This window comes from Megalops cyprinoides, chromosome 1 (assembly GCF_013368585.1).
Source record: "Megalops cyprinoides isolate fMegCyp1 chromosome 1, fMegCyp1.pri, whole genome shotgun sequence".
In the NCBI taxonomy this organism is placed as follows: domain Eukaryota; kingdom Metazoa; phylum Chordata; class Actinopteri; order Elopiformes; family Megalopidae; genus Megalops; species Megalops cyprinoides.
Genome location: NC_050583.1, coordinates 36,097,627 through 36,113,049, shown reverse-complemented (window position 1 = coordinate 36,113,049; position 15,423 = coordinate 36,097,627). Strand labels below are relative to the sequence as shown.

At 40.0% G+C, this 15,423-nt stretch overlaps 1 protein-coding gene across 1 annotated transcript; it reads right to left on the bottom strand.

The window, feature by feature from the left end:
• Positions 1–724: 724 nt before the first annotated feature.
• LOC118789649 (matrix metalloproteinase-25-like) lies at positions 725–14,093 on the bottom strand. The gene is made up of 10 exons (XM_036546144.1): positions 13,956–14,093; positions 5,699–5,831; positions 5,247–5,388; positions 4,557–4,852; positions 4,123–4,302; positions 3,888–3,981; positions 2,392–2,474; positions 2,077–2,229; positions 1,654–1,941; positions 725–1,217 (listed from the first exon to the last, which is right to left on the bottom strand). The coding sequence occupies exons 1-10, from the start codon at positions 14,085–14,087 to the stop codon at positions 955–957; spliced, it is 1,764 nt and encodes a 587-aa protein (XP_036402037.1). The 5' UTR covers positions 14,088–14,093; the 3' UTR covers positions 725–954.
• Positions 14,094–15,423: the final 1,330 nt, after the last annotated feature.

The following is a 15,423-nucleotide window of genomic DNA, read 5'->3' as shown; positions in this document are numbered from 1 at the left end:
TTTTGGCAAGACAGCATGATAATACAAGAATTCTCCAGTACATTGATTTACTTCATAATGTGACCTATAACTTTGGAGGTTTGATATTTACTTATAAATTTTACAATTAATATTGCAATTATGATATGATGGTATGATTTTGGATGCATATGGTAAGTATAGGTACGTGTGTCTCTGTTTGTTATATCTGGTCCACCATTTTTGTTCTAATACCTTGTTGGTGGACACTTGGAACTTAGGTGTACCAGAAAGGAATGTTCATTTAGTAATACTTAGTAAAATACAAATTACATAATCAATTGTCACAAAATAAAATTGATATATCATCAGAAAAATTTGTCTTTTCAGCTTGACCCTTTAGTAACAGTATACAGTCATTTAAATTTATAGGCCTGTTGAATCCTTTTTCCTATTTCAAAGGCAGACACAGTGAAAGTGCATATGTATAAATGCTCTTGCTGCCACTCTGACATGGCCATGCAGTGTGACACACTAAATTGCATAATGTGTGTATCTTCCCGAGCCCCTCAGTAGACCTTGGTTTCGCTGATGAAGACAAAGACATAGTGCCAAATTTTTCCAAGATGATTTTTCAGTGCGATTTTCCATGATAGGCCCATGGATTTCAGTTGGCTCACAAAGATTCAAATTGAAACCGTGAAAGCCTTATGAGATTTAAAAATTCAGATCACAATCAATGGCATCCGGTAGTGATTGACGGGCTCCACAATCCAATGATGGCAAAAGCAGTAGGTCTGCAATATAAGCTTAATGATGTAACTGATGTCACTGTTAATCTACAGGGTTGTGGATAGTCTCTGTAGACAAACCTCTCATCTATAGCTACAGGATCCTGCTTTTTCCTATTTATAGGTGTCACTAATGGTCATGTACATGTGGCGTGGTGAAAAAAGAAAGAAAAAGCAATATAAGTGGACAAAATCATAGAATTACTTAATCATTGGAAAGGACAAAAAAAATTAAAGTAATGGAAAGTATGACCTCCCAACTGGAGGTCTTAATTCTGATAGCCCTGTTCATAGCACAGCTGCAATCTCCACCCCCAAGATGAGGCTTCTCTGGGGAAACAGTGGGAATCAGCGGTGGAGCACATCTCATCCAGTCAATTGCAACGGATTTGGGAATTACCGTGTCTTGCTCCATTCCTCCTCTTTTCAGCACCCAATAGGAGTTCCCCTTGAAGAAGTAAGCATCACCTGAGAGGTAAAGGACAGAGGGATGTAGACAGATAGATAGTGGGGTAGAAAAGCAAGACAAGTTTTGGAACAGAGGAAAGCATGATGGGAAATAGAGCATGACAGTTAAAGTGAAGTATGTATATGAATAGTTTTTCTTTGCTCTCATTTACACCCTTGCTGTCTCTTCCTCTGCATGAAATTCTAAATAGCCTCACTGGCATGAGAAAAATTAGTTGCCTTACATAGAATTTCAAGTTTAAAAATGAAGTCTCTTTCTATATTAGATAAAGGTTACAAACACAGAGAACATGTGAACCACTTACATCTCTAACATTGTTTATGTGATAACAGTTTAAGACACAGTGGCAGGTGGCTATGCACTGTAAATACTTTCCTTCCACCTGTCCCAATAATTTCTCTCTATAATGTTGATGTGGTCTCTCTCATTTCTCACCGCTTTCCCAGCTGATGATGTCATCAGGGTCAGGGGGTACCCCGCCCCAGAGGGTTGCATCTTTTGGGTAGTCCCTCTCCAGTTTTCTCTCTGACTCTCTTTCTCCTTCATCAAACCTCCAAAACTCCTTTCCACTGAACAAGTAGGTCTTCCCGTTGTGCGCCCATACAAATGCTGCCTCCACTCTCTGTGTCTCTTGCCCATCCCTCATGCGCATTCCCCATTCAGACAGTGGACGAGGGTATCCAGGGAGAGATTTTGTGTCCTTAAAGACCCAATATTGATTTCCTGTTCAGGTGGAGGAATAGGGAGAAAAATGTAAGTAAAGAGATAAAGTGCACATACACAGTCATATTGCACAGAACACTAACAGAGCTATTAATCATATATTCATTGTTGAGACTCTCTTTAAGTCACTCATACCAATAAAGAAGATAATGTGGCTGTCACTTTTTCTCTCATACACAGCATCAATTTTTTTTGTTCCAGGAGGGAGCCCAATCCAGAAGTTCCGAATCAAAGCAGGGGAAAGAGAAACCAGTGAACCTGACCGTTGGATCCGCCAGAAATATGGACCTGAAACATGAGGAAAAAAGAGTCTTCACTTTGACATTATAGTATAACATGAGTGAAGCTGAGCTTTACCTTCCTCTGATGCTAGCAGGACTGTTCCTCTGAATACTGTATTGTGGTCAATATTGTAATATTAGATTTCAGTTTGGTATTGTGTTTTCCTACCCTTGAAAAAGAAGACCTCTCCTCTGATATTGGCCACTGCATCAAAGCCTCCTTCACAGCGACTTGGAAGAGAGCGGTCTGGGCTGAGAGACGGGAAAAGATGGGGTGAGAGACAGACACACGAAAGCAGTGAGAAGACTGTAAAGTACTGTGCCATTACACTCAGCAGTTTTGACATTAGTAAGTAATCAGTGAGCCTGAGACAGTACTACCTTCTGATAGAAATTTGAGATATTGATGCATTTGCACTGCCTTGAACACTCTCATTGGTATTGTCATTAGTTTTGTGTTCCAACGGGAACATACAGTCAGGAGCATGAGTATACCAGCAATATTGATAGCAAATAATGAAGGCTTTGAATTCAACACAAACACATACTCCATTATCATAATTCACTCCTCTCTCATACATACAGAACAGCGACTCTCATATTGCAAGGAAACTGTTTTACAAGATCGTTTAGCTCTAAAATACAATTATAACAAACATACACAACATTGTTATATTTATCAAATGAAAGCTTTCAGTGCGATCTGTCCAGTTGTAAAACTATAAATGTAAACCCATGACCAATGCGACAGAACATAACTGTATGAGCTGAAATAAATTATTCTTCAGAACATGGTTTGGAGCCAGAAGGGCCTCAGTGCACTTTTGTGCCCTTTGTTGTTTTTAACTGGATCAAATGTGGGTAATTATTCATTGATGAAATATGTTATATCTGTTGGAACTTTGTGTGAAATTTACATAGATAAGATGGAATATTCTGTGCTTTAGAAGATAATATTGGAATATTGACAAAATATCAATATGATTATTTGAATGTGATGGCCAAATTGAAAAGGATAGATGGGATGAAGTAATGCAGTGTTCTCTGATATCAATTATACTTTTTAAAGTTTGGATTCAATGTGCAAGTGTTTCAAATGCTTTTTATGAAAAATTAGAAGTAGGTAATTAGTTAATTAATTGATAAAAAGAGTGTATTTTACATTGAATATTTAGAGATGCCTGCATCAATGAGTCACACTGGATGGTTGAAAATGTATTTGTGAAAACCAAATGTTGTTCTTTTTTTCAAATGTGTTAATAATGTTTTCTAAGTGACACTTAGAACAAGCAAAACTCTGAAAACAAGCAATTGCAAGCAATTCATTCCCATTAATGCATTTCCTTATTGGACATCACTCACACCTTTGATTTACACAAGAGTGGGTAGAAAGATCAGGTGCAAAAAAGGCATATGTGATGTTTTTGTTCACATTTTTAATGTTTAAATTTTTGTAAATGTTTTTAATCTATTTTTTTTATTCTGTTAACATTCTTTTCCTGAATATATATGTGGTTCAGCTGTTGTGGTTAGAAGTTAATAAAGACAGCTAATCAAATTTTGTTTTAGCTGTCCTGTAAAATAGGTCAAATGTCACCTCTCTGGTTCCAAGCCTTTGATTATTATTATTATCATTATTATTAACATTATTAATATTATACTTACTGTCGTGTTGGTCTGGGAGGAGGGGGACTGGGCAGGTATGGATGACGAGTCGTGGGACCACCTGGCTGAGGTGTGACTGAGCCTTCTTTTGTACCTGGGAGAGATGAAGAAAGCCAATATCCACTGATTTGAGAAATGTGACTGGAAAGAACTCAAGGAAAGACATTTCAGGGAAGAAAAAGAAAAAGCCATAAAGACTTAAAAGCAAAAACAGAGATGGGGAATGTCCTCTCACCATACAGTGTCTGGATGCCCAGTCTGTCATCTGTGGGAAGGTTGTAGGTTTGCATGTTCCCTACTGCACCTTGGTAATAGGGCCGCATGATGGAGGGGTCAGAAGAGGAATGAGAGAGGCCTAGGGCATGGCCAAACTCATGGACAGCTACTGTGAAGAGGTCTGTGCCGTCACTGTCATCTAAAAGAGAAGAGTGGTGCTGATTAATTCATACCCATTCACCTATCAGTCAATCATCAGCCATCAGTAAGCATTTACCTCTCCGGTATCATTTAGCCAAAGTGTCAAATGTGCATACCTCTGTCTTGGGGACTAGGATTATGGCCAGATTTACTATGTATTTGTGTGACAAAAATGTGTTGTTATCATTCAAATATTGGACAAGTTCTGAGATGTTAGTTAACAGCAGTGTCATTCTCGCTCCCACTCTATACCTCCATAGCTCCAGATTTCTTCATCATCAAAATGTGTGTCTCCTGAAATATCAGCACTGCCAGGGAAGAATGCATGGGCAAGGGTCCCTCCTTTGCCATCAAAGGGGTACCCATCATCATGAAAAGACTGAGAAAAGGACACCCTGATGTCTCCTCCCCCTTCTGTGCCTCCTCCATGGATAAGATGGAAGTGCAGTGGGGTGACATCACTCCATACTTTAAAAGCTTGCGCCAGAATTGGTTCCACAAACTCAAGTCTGAGTGCATCGGACTTTGAGGAGGGTAAACTGTGGAGACTGAATACGGGGGAAAGGGAGGAGAAGGGAAAGGAAAGGGAGAGTGGAGGTTCATAAGTACATTGATTAATGTTGCATGCAAATTAAAACTGCATGCAACATTGCCCTCTAAATCAAAATCAGCCCCAAAGATGTGATTTTTATCTTCAAATGATTTGTGCGCACAAAACACAAAGTCCAATGTGAATCAAGCCAACGTCCAAGACATGTCTTCCTTATACGTAATTTATGTCATGTGTGTAGGGCCCCCAGTTTTAAAGGAAATGCTTTATGGCAATCCCACCCTTTAAGGATATTAAACAATATAATTCTGAGCTCTTACATTCATATGTTTGAAGACAAGAGAAAAATCAAACTTGGTCACTGGAGGGTGCTACACTCATGGTATACACACCTCCAAGTAATGTAAGTCTTGTCCCAGCGCAGTCCTGATAGAGCATATCTCTTCTTCCTCCTCCTTTTAAGCATGTCTTCCGGTCCCACGATGTCAGGGAGAGAACAGCGAGGGGTCGACATCAGAGCAAGGGTTGCTTCATCTGAGAAAGAGAGATGCAGTGGGGAATAGGCACTTACATTCTATTGCAAAAAAGGAAGCATACACATGACACTACTTTGTAGTCTATCTGGAAATCACTGTATAATGGAATGCGCTATTTTGTGAGTTACTGTTATGTTACATTATTGTTCATTTGCACATATGGGGTGTATTGTCAATTAATAAATAAAAAATTCCTCTCTTGACCCAGATCTTTACCTTTCTTGTGTCAGAACAGCTAGGAAGACAGAAATAATACTGATTGAAAGAACAAGATGCACAAAGATATGTGGAGATTATGAGCTAGTTACCCAATATCCCTGTTTCTTTCAGCCCTCCAAATCTCTGCATTTGTCGAAGTGCTTTCTCGATGCCCTCCCTTGTCTGAAGTTTCCCTGTGCGCGAGTCTGGAGGGGACAAGTACCCATACCGGCTCAGCCAATCCTGAGAAGATGGGAAACACTGGAAGTCAGTAGACAACAGGAAATGGAGAGGGCAACGATTCCTTTCAGCTCAATCTAGGAGTGAAATGAAACTGGAGCCATACAGGAAGATTTTTAATGGAATGTAAAATGTGTGTGAGCAATTATAATTCCTGTCTGGTAGAGTGAGGCAGACGAGCCATTTGAAACCAAGCAATGAGCTATAAAGGTGAGAGAACATTCAACAGTTTTTGTGGAAGTACCTGATTTCAAAACCATGTTTACTGATGCAGGTCCTTTAAAGATGGGGAAATAACTTGTGTCGCAAGTCATGTCATTGGTAATATGGGATAACAAGATATTAGTCTCTCTTGTTTCCCAGTGAGAAGAACCATCACAAGTGATGAATTACAATCTTGGGGAGACAGCCAGTTGTGACTTTGAATAATGTCTTGAGATTCACAGTATATTCAAGATTATGATTTGCAAAAATGAGTTTTTCCACGGCAGGCCTTCCAAACCATTCCATATCAATTTCTCTGAGTTAATACAAAGTGACATACTGTGGCATAAACTGCAAACCTACAGTCAGGCCTGTAGAGACAGGGTTATGTAGTGACAACATGGATGGCTACAGAAATCCGCCTGGTCTGATGTGAGCTGCAAATGAGCAGATGCAGATCAGAGCCGTTTCCTGCCATTCATTTTGAAGCATGACTGTTTGGTAAGTTGGCACATAACCTCACTCCACTGAACCGCTGGCCGGAGACCCAATCAGGTTACTTTATTTTTGAACTTCAAATGCATCACAGGTACTCATTCACTTTGCGCTGTGTAAGTGATCATATCCTTTAGTTTGACAACTTCAGAGCTCTCATAGTGGTCATTGGGGCCAGTTTCATAAGATGTTTTTGACAAGCATGTAGCATAAATGTATTATAACAGAGAATAAAAACACATGAAAACAAATGAGAGTGTAATAAGGATGTTACATTATTGTCAATTAGCAGACAGTCTTATCTAGAGCAACTTATATAGTAGGTTACAAATGTATCTATTTATATAGCTGGATATTTATTGTGGTAATTGTGCGTTAAATACCTTGCCCAAAGTTGCAACAGCGGTCCCCCAGAGGGGAATCAAACCAGTGACCTTTCAGTTACAAGTCCTGCTCCTTACCACTACACCACACTGTTATCCAAACTAGATTATGAAAACAGAGAGGGTGTCATCTATCAAGAGGGTGAACTACATGTAGAGGTTGATATTTTAACTTTAACTCAGAAGGTTTATGGTTTCACACACACTAAATAATGTAAGTGAATCAAACAATCAATCAATAAGGTATTTTGCAGCAGTGTAGCATTTTATATTGTACACTCTAACGCAAAACAAATGACAAATAACTAGCTATTTGAGCACGTCCAGAAATGTATTTAGTCACATGAGATGATATGGGATGATTACAAGCATAAAATTTCACAGAAAAAAAAAATGAATTCCATTTGTGGGAGTATTAAATGTTGCTGGTGGCCATGCGTAGCAACTTACCAGCTAGCTGGTCAGTTAGCTGCAAAACATATGCTAAGCAACTAATGTAGGGGAGACTGGGTATGGCTGTAACATGGGGAGAGTTGTAACACCACCAATTCCACCAATCAGGGATAAGATAGGAGTCATATGATCATTTCAGTGTTTACCCACTTCCTCCCTGATCCCACATGGTGGTTGTCAAGGCTGGAAACAGGCGCATTCAGATTCTATAGAGAAAAAAACGGATTTTGAGGTAAGAAAGTAAATTTTTTGACCAAGGCTATATTTTGTTTAGTACTTAGATTAAATTGTAGTTTCTCAGGCAAAATGTCATGCATTTTTCCCCTGCTAATTTCAAACCACTATGCTAATACAGCAAGCTAAACAATGGCTGACAGGGGTGGAGTGGGTTGTAACACATCTTTAAAAAGTGTTACAACCATCCCCTTACATACAACTAAGAACACTTTCTTGATTTTAATCATTTTACAGAATGCCTAGGCAGTGGAAAAGAAAGACTGACAGAGGTGTGTCTGCCAATGTTTTAAAAATAGCACCTGATGAGGTCACAAAGAAGGGCAAGTCAGTCAGATCAGCTGTGAAGGCACATGGGATGTGCCATGTAACACTGAGCAGATACTGCAAATCACTGCAGAAGCTGAGAGACCAGGGGTCCAGTGATCTTCCCAGTGTAGGTTACTGGAGCAGCAAGAAAGTTTTCTCTTAGGTGCAGGAGGAAGTGTTGTCTGACTATTTGACTCAGGGAGCAGACCTGTATTATGGACTGACTCCACGTGAGGTAAGCATATGACAGGTTACCAGAGTAGAATTGAATACTAGCGTAGGTGCCAGACAAATTGAAAAACCTTTTGTGTCTATGTAATTAGGTTTTCTATTCCACTTTCTTTTAAGTCAGAAAGTTTGCATATCAACTGACAGTAATATATAACATCAAACACCCACAAACATGGGATGAGAAGCAGATGGCAGGGCCTGACTGGTTCACATTCTTTATGAAGCAGGACCTCAGCCTGTCAATGAGGAGTCCAGAGGCAGCCAGCCTTACATGGGCAACAAGTTTTAAATGCACAAATGTGGAACGTTTTTTTCAACAGCCTTGGACAGGTCATTGAGAGATACAACTTTGACAGGAGCGACATATGGAATGTAGGCGAAACTGGTGTAACAACAGTCCAGTCACCAGACCATGTTGTTGCACGTCGTGGAGTCAAGCAGGTGGGTGCGATGACATCGGGTGAGAGAGGTGTGCTCGAGTCAGTAGCATGCGCTGTGCAAACGCTGGGAAATGCAATTCATCCTTATTTGTAATCCCTCGTAAACGTTACAAGGAATACTTTATTCAGAGTGGGCCAACAGGGAGTGCCGGAAGCAGTAATGCCTCAGGATGGATGCAAGAGGAAGACTTCCTCTTATTCCTTGATCACTTTGCAAAACACACAGAGGTCAGCCCAGAGAAGAAGGTTTTGCTTTTGCTGGATAACCACTGTTCACATATATCTGTGAAAGCTATCGACTTCTGCAAAGAAAAGGGGATTGTGCTACCTGAACCAGGTCAGGTGTTCCGTCCTTCGGCTATACGGCTGTTTCCAAAAGCAGGGCCAAGGAAAACAACTGACAGGACCAGGAAGAAGAGGCAGTCTGAAATACTCACTGATACACCAGTGAAGCAAGCATTGATGGAAGAAGAACAGAGGAGAGGAAGCAACAATGGAAGAAAGAGTATCTTAGGAAAGAATAAAGGAAAGCAAAAGAAAAAGGAGAAAGCCCGCCAAGAAAATGTTGAAAGCCAACGCTGAGGATTCTGAGACCTCAGACTACGAAAACTTTTGTGTTGTCTGTATGGAGCCATTTGGCAACTTGAAACCAAAGGAAGTGTGGATAAAATGTCCCTGGGCCCACTAAGCCTGCACTCCAGGATTACCAACATTCATTTGTCACCATTGTGACTCTGATTAAGAATATACAAACATAGACACATACACACACACAAAGACACACACACACACATTGACATTGTTTTTTATTAGACTTATGTTCTTTGCACAGGTACATTGTAGTGGAGTGTTCATTAAGCATACATACCGTTAAGGAAGTTTGTTCTAGTAGACTAATTTATACACACACACACACACACACACACACCTGAGTCAAACAGAAAGTGGATTTGAGTTATGGTCAGTCACAGAGAGAGAGACATTGTTCTGGATTGTTCTTTTATTTCAATAAACCTCTTTTTGAAGCATATCACATGGTGTGGCCTCTGTTTTCACTTCTTTTGTCTAATTGTTACAACTTACTAACTTGCATGTGTTACAACCAGGGGGTAATTGGGATTTGTTATGTGGTGGGGCTATATGGTTTCAGGGTTGCCATGGGCGCACATGTGTGTGCGCATGGACTAAAAAATCTGATTGATATCATTTGACAAACTGTAAATAAAATTTAACAAGTGCACTCTCCTGTGTATCTGTATCAAATATAGGAATGGTGTTTTTAACACTTTAACACAATTTCCAATGAGTCAGGGTTTGTTCCAATGCTTCAATTCACTGTCCATAAATGTACTGTAAATATACCATAAAGCCCCATTCTATCAGAATAAGAAACATTGCGACTACTTTAACTAAAATAATAAAGTGCATCAGCTAGCTCTTTAGCTGGCAACTGTGCAAGCAGACTAGCTCAGAAAGCTAACATTAGCCAATAATCTCTAGCAAACTACGTCAGCTAACATTCCTTGACACTATTCACACCATGGATCTATAACCAGACACTTTCTAAGTAAGGAATAAACCACGACTGGTGGTGCAATTCTATGGAAATAAACCATGACAGAGTGGTGTGATGCGGCCCTGCAGCACCGCATCCTGATTCGTACGAATGAAACATGTTTTAGTCATTAGTTTGAATTATTAATAACAAGAAAAGTGTAACAATATACATTGTTGAAGATGTGCGAAGCTGAGTGTCGGCTGATGACGTAGAAGAGCGTAGATGTGCCGGGGTTGAGCCCCAGACAGCCCCGGCCCAATTTAACCCCTGGTTACAACCTACCCAGTAGTGGGGTAGGTTGTAACAAAGGAACACCATGTATTTTACATCAACTCACGAGGTCTGTGAAATTCTTGCAAAGGTTTGAATTGGTGCCATTTGTAGTAAACAAATGTTGGTACTTTGTATAAAAGTTTGAGAACTCTAGCTCAAAAATTCAGTGAGTTACAGGTGCTGAAGCAAAAAGTGTTACAGCCATACCCAGTCTTCTCTAATCAGGAGACTTATATTGTAAATAACTTACTTACTAAATTATAATTGTGAATCTATCTGTACTGTAGGTGATGAAGGTTATGTGCTCAAAAGTATTTAATGTGCTTAAAAGAATGTGACCCCACGCCTTTGAGAAAACACTGAATGCTTACTACAGTAAAAAGAAATAAGGTTCAGTACCGAAGTGCAGAGGGTGAAGTGCAAATTTGCGAATGTTTTCCTCAAGTGACATTTATCAGTGCTATTCTCTCTGACAGAGTAATGTTCTGAAATGCTAGCTGATGACACTGCTGGTGAAACTGTAGACCACGGTGGGTTGTATACAACACACTAAATATACAACATACATACAACAACATGTGCTCAAATGCTTGTGGATGTGTTTGGACACAGCATGATTTTGTACACAGTAGAGAGAGTGTGCAAGATGATGACAGTCTACTGTGCTCTCCACAACATGGCCATGAAACAAGACATTCAATCACCACCAGATGAACGGAAACGATAAGACCCTCGTTACGGAAAACAGGGTTGTGATTCAGACTCACATAGAATTGATTAGAGTCTTTGAGTCAAGGCCGGCCTATGAATTGTTTGTAGCCATTTTACCTCCATTTAACATCTATAAAATCTTTTCCCACATATGTTTTGTGTGTCAGATACAAATTTCGTTGTTAGACAAGACAATATAAGGACATTTTTATCTAAAATTGATTTAGGTATTGGAGTCCTTTAAAAGTCGTGCTTATTTTGAGAAGTGATTAACCAATGCTCTTGATGCTCCACTGTTCAGACTACGAAATACGTTTTTTTTTTTTTTCTGGTATCCACCACCATCAGGATTGTCTACGTCTATGAATCAGAGAAAATATCTTCCTTTTTTTTTGCTTTCTGCAGCATCAGCTATACCCACGACTCGAAGTCAGAATGTCAGAATTAGGTGTGATTTTCGGGGTGTTTACTTGTGCTACTTACACATAACACACACAAGCATCTAATTTAAGAACAGTCGGAATTTATCATTATACGAACGAGGATTCTTTTTTCCAAGAACAAAACATGATCATTTCTACAAACAATTTGATGAACGAGGTCTATTGATTCTGATTATAAGTCTGCATGGTACAATTACTGCCAAGGAATAGAAAGTCATTTAAGGTAACCAGGTGCATCCAAGGCTCTTATCCTGTCACGTCTGGACTACTGCAACTCCCTGCTTGCTGGCCTCCTGGCATACGCCATCCGACTGCTGCAGCTCATCCAGAACGCAGCAGCCCGATTGACCTACCCAACCTACCCGACCAGGCCCACATGACACCTCTCTTTGAGTCCCTCCACTGGCTACCGGTCGCAGCGAGGTTCAAGTTCAAGACCTTGTTACTAACCTTTAAGGGGCTGAATGGATCAGGCCCCGATACATATAAGACATGATCAAGGGCTACAAGCCAGTAAGAACACTGCGCTATGCTACCTAATGGAATACAAGGGACCCTTCTCTTCTCAGTACTGGCTTCACACTGGTGGAATGAGCTTCTTGCTAAGATTGGTACAACAGACTCCCTGGGTGCCTTCAAGTGCACCAGCTACAGTGTGGGAGGCGACACAGAGAGAGCAGCAGATTTGTATGGGGCCTTTTTTTTTACAATTTCAATTCTCTCCTTATTTGTCAATTTATCTGGCCACAATGTGGGGTCTTCACCAATGATGGCAGTCTCACTCACAGTTTTGCTGTTCTTGCTGGTGCTGCTCAGGTCGCTCTGTGAAGGCGGTGGTGCAATTGCTGCTGCTGGATGCTGAGCTGGAGCGGTCCGAGCGGGTGTCTGGTTTGTGGTGGACTGCTGCTGTCTGTCGGTGTCCTCCCACACTGTAGCTGGTTCACCGCAACCAGCAGAGGCACTAACGCTAGAAGTTGTAGGTGCGGTGGGTGCACAACAGGCTGAGGCAGCAGTAAGGCTGCTAACGTTAGCTAGCTCAGCTTCTTCAACTAACATTACACCTGTCGCTCCTCCGTCGTGGGGTCTCTGGCTGTTAAGAATTTCGTCAGTTTAGGCAAACTTTCCTTAAACTGGTCATCTTCCTTCTCTTTCTCTTCTGAAATCCACTTTGAAAACGCTTCATCCCTTCACAAAGATAGTGACTGTCTCTGACGGTAACTCGAATTGCTACGTCATTTGATTTGGCACAAATGCAAAGGTGGAAGGTCACGGTGGAACAGTCCATTAAATGTGAAATGTGGGTGATAATAAATGTATAAAAACTGTATTTTCAAATATAAATATTTAATTGGATAGGCCCACATTTACATGTAGACAGATTTATTTTTTATCTATTACACGTTATCATTCGTTTGGAGTGACAAGAAAGAAAAAATGTTTTATAATTTTTTTAAAAAAAGGAAACACAAATTCACGAGGCCCTTTGGCAGACGAGGCCCCAAGCAGTTGCCTACCTATGCCTTATGGTAAAACCGCCTATGAATGTAATATAATGTAATGGTGCATTAGATTGTTTCCTAAAGATGTTCCCAAATTCCAAGACGATAACGCCCCCTATGTGTGTGTTCATTTCGGTTCAAAAATCCCACATTTCGATTAATAAATAATTAGAAGGTCTTTCTGTTTTTTTTGTTTTTTTGTTTTTTTTTTTTTTGGGGGGGGGGGGGGGGGATTTTTTTTCTACATGAAACTACACATGATGCGAGGAAATGAGCATGACACGCATATGCTCTCACTTCCGATCTGACACAACACACAAGACACATTACGCAAACGAATTTAACGAAGTAATGCTTTTGAAACTGTATGTATAAGGGAAATATATGACATTATGATCTGATTCAGATTTAATAAGTTAACACACGGTAATTAAAAATATATACTTTGTCTTTTATTCACACCAAATGCAATGGTAACACATCTGTGAATTAAGGTACATGTAGCAGATAGCTTCAATGATGTTGCTATTCCTTTCGTAGCGATTGGAGATCTCCTATCAGAACCACAGATAATGGTATGGAAATGTAAAAGACCATTTTACTGAGAGGACTTCTGCAAATTTAGGCACCTACCTGTCATTCTAAAACTTTGTACCTACACATAATTACGATTCCTTCGTTGCTTAAGCCGTACTCCTTTTCCTGCACCTCTAATTAGTTACCCAGTTACCCAGTTACCCAACTTTAATTTAGTTCACCTTTTAAATTTTTTAAATTGAGTTTAGGTTTCTGTCAGCACAACACAGATAGTGGCAATATATTGTCACGTTTCGGCGATAACGTTACTTATTATAATAATTACAACTACACAGATAGCTGGAAAAGGATACTCACCACACCCCGGGAGTATTGGTCTGGAACAGGAGAGGAGAGTCCCACAGAAATGAACATTACCACGGACCCGGTTAAACACAGCATCTTGTAAACCATTCTTGACCCAGCGCACCAGCTCAGTTCGACTCTCATCAAATATGGTCCTTTATATCTCCTTATACGAGTAAATACCAACACTGTTATGCACAGAACTGCCCACTCAAGTAGCCTAACATGTAGCCTACTGTATTGGAACTAATTTCAGAAATATGATTATATCTGAGTCATTTTACTTGAATGGATCGGTTCTGTGTCGTTAATGGGTTCAAATACTTTTATCCGCGAAATGTTTATCTAGCTCTTATCTGCTCTTCTCTCCGCTGTCTGTTTCTCACTCACACCCTTGGGACTGGGCAGGGTCAGGATCGATGTCTTGTAGGGCACTAATGAAGAATCTCTCTCTCTCGCTCTCTTTCTCTCACTCTCTCTCTCACAACTGTCCCTCCGTTCCTGAAATGTTGGACAAGTAACATATGTGCAACCTATATTAAACGTATATATGTTAAACATATCTTAATAATATGAAAATATATTAAATGTATACATGTATCAACTTGGTCTTAAGTTGATATACAGAAAACTGCAGGCAAACATGAAAGATGTGAATCACAATGTGAGTAACGGTTTAGGGGTGTGCCTCCTTTTCTTGTAACTGACATTGTTTTTTCAATCACAAAACGGGGTAACTTCGTAAAAAAAAGATGAAACTGCAAACCACAAATACGCAATGAAATGTCTTGAATATGACAAGTATTCAAGAAAAGTAAAACGTTTTGCCTGCGGTATTGTAGAAAAATCATTGAACTGCTATTTATATCGGGAAAATAAATCATTGTTTTCCCATCTTAGGGTAATTTTTATTTCTACATGTTTGAGAAATAGAGCAGATTAGAGGCAGTGAGAGGAAGGATATTACACTTCCTCAGCTTCATTGAGCAGTTGAATTAGCATAACTGTCTTCCCTCCTCTTATAAAACACAATCCCTGATGTTGTCCCACCAGTCTATAGTGTCTCTCTCTTGGCAGGCCTCCATGGCAGCAATATCTGAGCAGATCTTCCAGCACTGCCCAGATCCTCCTGCTACCACTCCACTCATATCCTTCAAACTGTTCAAACTGCTTGTTCTGAGGTACTGTGCCATCAACCATGCTTCCTCTACACACCCATAAACCTCTTTTTTTTTTCAATGTGCTTCTGTCTGCACATTGCATTTCACTATTGTTGTTTATCTATCCCCACTACTTTACAGAACATCACTTTTTTAAGGTTCCACTCCTGACAATAAGCCCAGATCTAAAACAGTATCTGCACTAGTATAGGTGGACTGTGACTCTGACACTAACATACCTCCACATCTTCACCATCCTGAGAAGAACTGTGCAGTATTTTATTTGTAGAACATAAGAACATAAGAGGCTATTTTCAAGT

Coding starts and splice junctions, on each gene's coding strand:
- LOC118789649 (XM_036546144.1), bottom strand. CDS start 14,087: ATGAGAGTCGAACTGAGCTGGTGCGCTGGGTCAAGAATGGTTTACAAG. Junction 5,832..13,955: donor ACCAATACTCCCGGGGTGTG/GTGAGTATCCTT, acceptor CCATCTTCTCAG/GATTGGCTGAGCCGGTATGG. Junction 4,853..5,246: donor AAGACTTACATTACTTGGAG/GTGTGTATACCA, acceptor CCCCGTATTCAG/TCTCCACAGTTTACCCTCCT.